Source organism: Trachymyrmex cornetzi, unplaced genomic scaffold (assembly GCF_001594075.2).
Source record: "Trachymyrmex cornetzi isolate Tcor2-1 unplaced genomic scaffold, Tcor1.1 scaffold2134, whole genome shotgun sequence".
NCBI classification, from domain to species: Eukaryota; Metazoa; Arthropoda; class Insecta; order Hymenoptera; family Formicidae; genus Trachymyrmex; species Trachymyrmex cornetzi.
The window spans coordinates 18,242-21,636 of NW_017296776.1; the positions used below are offsets into that span (position 1 = coordinate 18,242).

Consider the following 3,395-nt stretch of genomic DNA (forward strand, 5'->3'; position numbering starts at 1 on the left):
CAAGTGGCTTATGTCGTATCGTGTCCAATCATGTGCAAAGTAACGATAAACGTAACTGTAAAATTCGTTACCGTTACCAAAAAAATGTAACTTCGTTACCGTTACAGTTACCAAAGAAAAAAAGTAACGCAGTTACTAGTAAAGTTACCAAAAAAGTAACTTGTAACTGTAACTTCGTTACAAGTAACGAGTTACTTCCATTTCCTGGTTAAATGATAGCTCATGATGAAGCATTAATCATAAAGAAGTTTTCGTTGAGCATGCGATTAGTTTTAGAAATATAGAGCGTCAAAGGAGTCACCAATTATTAAGAAAATATGACACTAACAACGCTTTATAGCATAAATTTTTATTGAATTTTTTTGAAAGTCGTTATTTATGGGTTCTTTGAATTGTTGAATCCGATGTGGGATTTTAAAAATTCAAGACGGCGCATATGATATGGTCGACTCGAATACTGGAACAATCATCTACTTTTATGTAAATTATTATATTGTGGTTCTTTTTTTAGCAAATTGTGAATTTTCTATCAGATTTACTTTTACCTTTTTCGATGATAAGATATAAAAAAGTTATCTTGCCGAAGAGGTAAGATTAAAATGTCCGCAGTGAAAAAGCTTCTAAATATATCAAGTAAAATTATTACGTTATCCTTTATGCGTTACCAACTTGAATTTGGCCTATTTTATAAAAAAGCAATCAAAAGAATGCTTTTTCTACTCAAAAATTGTCAATGATTATTTTTCAAAATGTGAATTCGTAGAAAATTCGTAGTCAGCGAGCCAAAGAAACCACAGCATTACAGTTTCCATAGAAGTAAATGATGGTTCTAGTGTTTGTGTCCGCTATATTATCTCCTCCATCTTTAATTTTTAAAATCTGATATCAAATTCGTAATCAGCAACTCAAACAACCTGTAGATACCGACATTTGGAAAAATTCAACAAAAATTCGTGCTGTAAAATGTTGTTAGTATTATATTTTTTTAGTAGTTAATTGACGACCTCTTTGATTCTTTATATTTTTGAATTCAAATGTATGTATGCTTAACGTAAAACATTTTGTGATTAATGTCTCATAATAAGCTATCATTTAGCATAAAATAGCATAAAATTCAATTCCAAAATCAAGGATCGAAAAACAGGCATTTTTTGCAGTCATTCTTTATTTAAGAATTGGTTTTCAACTCTTTTGAATGTAATCTCTTTGATGAAACTAGAGAAAATATAACAATTATATAATAGTCTTTTAATATATAACAGAATTAATGGAGTCGACTGTATTGTAAACACGGATTCATATATTTTTAAATAGAGAAAAAAGTTTTACAGTACATTTATAATTTAATAAAGTTAAGAATGCAAGCATATATACCTGTGATCATACGTGGTTAATCCTACCTTCCAAGTTACGATTATTACAACTTTGATGACAATGTCTACTGGTACTCCATCTATCCTACTAGTTTCATTTACATATGCTACTCGTATTATTCCTTTTCCAGCGCCAATATAAAGTCCTATTGGACCATAAACGTTATCTATCCATCCTGGAATAGGTTCTTGCAACGTTGACGTTACTAGGATGAGACACAATTGTAAAATCATTCTTAATACATTATCACCCAGCAAACAAGTTGATGTTATTTGTCGTCAGCAAGTAGGGCTAGCATTTCTTAATAGATTCAAGGTCGCTAAATTCAAATCTGTCAGCGAAAGATGTCCATCATGTCAAATTTTTGAGATAAATCGAGTATTCCCTTACGGAAAAAAATATTAATAAATAATAAAATGGCCAATAGTAATTTGGCTAATAGTTAGTACTGTTGGCCAATAGTTACTGTTGGCCAATAGTTACTGTTGGTCAATAGTTACTGTTGGTAAATAGTTACTGTTGGTCAATAATAACTGTTGGTCAATAATTACTGTTGTCAATAGTTACTATTGATCAATAAAAAGAAGTAGTATATATATTATACATAAATTTTCGAAGGTTTTGCGCGACCACTCGGGGATTATTTTATTTCTATGTTTTCTTATGTATTTTTCTTCGTAAAAATAAAAAATAATCATTATAATAACGCCAGACCTAAAGAAAAATTGGTACATTGATATAAAGGTGAATAAAATCCTTATTCGCACCGTTATAAAAAAATCACTATTAGTTACGGTTCAATAATTTATTTATGAAATTAATTCCAAATTGGATCAAATGCGAATAATATTGCACCATAAAACGTTAATTAGAATATATTTTTCATTATAACATTTATCATCTTGGTACCGTTTCCTTCATTCCATCATACGTCGTGTATCTCATGATAACAAATGTTATAATGAAAAATATAATCTAATTAACGTTTCATGGTACAATACTATCCGTGTTTGATCCAATTTGGAATCAATTTCATAAATAAATAATTAAAACATAACTGACAGTGATTTTATAATGATGCACAAATAATGATTTTTATTTATTTTACATACTTTATTTATGTATCAATTTTTCCTTGATTCTAGCGTTATTATAATAATTATGTTCAGGTTCTCCGAAGTTCAAACTATTGGAGTCATAATAGTAACTATTGGAGCCTCAATAGTAACTACTGGAGTCTCAGTAATAACCACTGGAGTCTCAGTAGTAACTACTAGAATACCAATAGTAATTATTGATTCTTAATAGTATTTTTCCAATTATGAGCCAAAAACAGCATTTTTTGCCATATTTACCATTTTTTGTGCCAAATGAAATTTTATTTTTCAATATAATATATTACAGGACCGTGTGTAGTGATGCGGTCTCGCCGAGACGAGACGAGACTAGTTCAAATTTCGTCTCGGTCTCGATTTAGTCTCGAAATTTTTAGTCTCGTCTTGGTATCGGCTTGGTCTCGACAATGACAATCTCGTCTCGGTCTCGGTCTTGAATCGAGACTCTCGGTCTCGATAATCATAATAAATGTTTTTTCAATTTCTTCTATGGTTTGCAATTAAACTTAAATTCTTTTCACTATTTTATGAATTACGTAAATTTTTTAATTATTTTATTAATTTGTGTGTTAGCAATTTCCATTTTTTGAAAAATAAATTAATATATCTGGTTTAAAGGATATTTTTTTAATGATTTTATTTAAAGTTGCATTTTGTGATTATTATTATTAAAGATAAGTTATTAAGAGAATTTATCATTAAGAGTAAGCAATACAAAATTTAATAATTGTATGCAAAATTGTTACATTTTTTTTAATTTGCGTATTCTTATACCAAATTAATAAAAATATACCAAATTTCTTTTAATAATAACAATGTATATGCCATTTATAGTTTAGAAATATTATAAAAATAATAACAATACATAATAGTAAAATATTTCGTCTGGGTAAATAGCAAAATGTA

The 3,395-nt window shown here is 28.6% G+C and overlaps 1 protein-coding gene across 1 annotated transcript in view; it reads right to left on the reverse strand.

Annotated features, from left to right (window-relative positions):
* The window catches only part of LOC108760049 (fatty acyl-CoA reductase 1), a gene marked incomplete at its 3' end in the record, with an annotated part of 13,400 nt that overhangs the window by 2,891 nt on the left and 7,114 nt on the right, over window positions 1–3,395 (reverse strand). Inside the window, exon 5 of the mRNA XM_018505829.1 lies at window positions 1,375–1,579. Coding sequence (XP_018361331.1) covers window positions 1,375–1,579 — 205 coding nt within the window. The remainder of the gene's footprint in view (window positions 1–1,374; window positions 1,580–3,395) is intronic.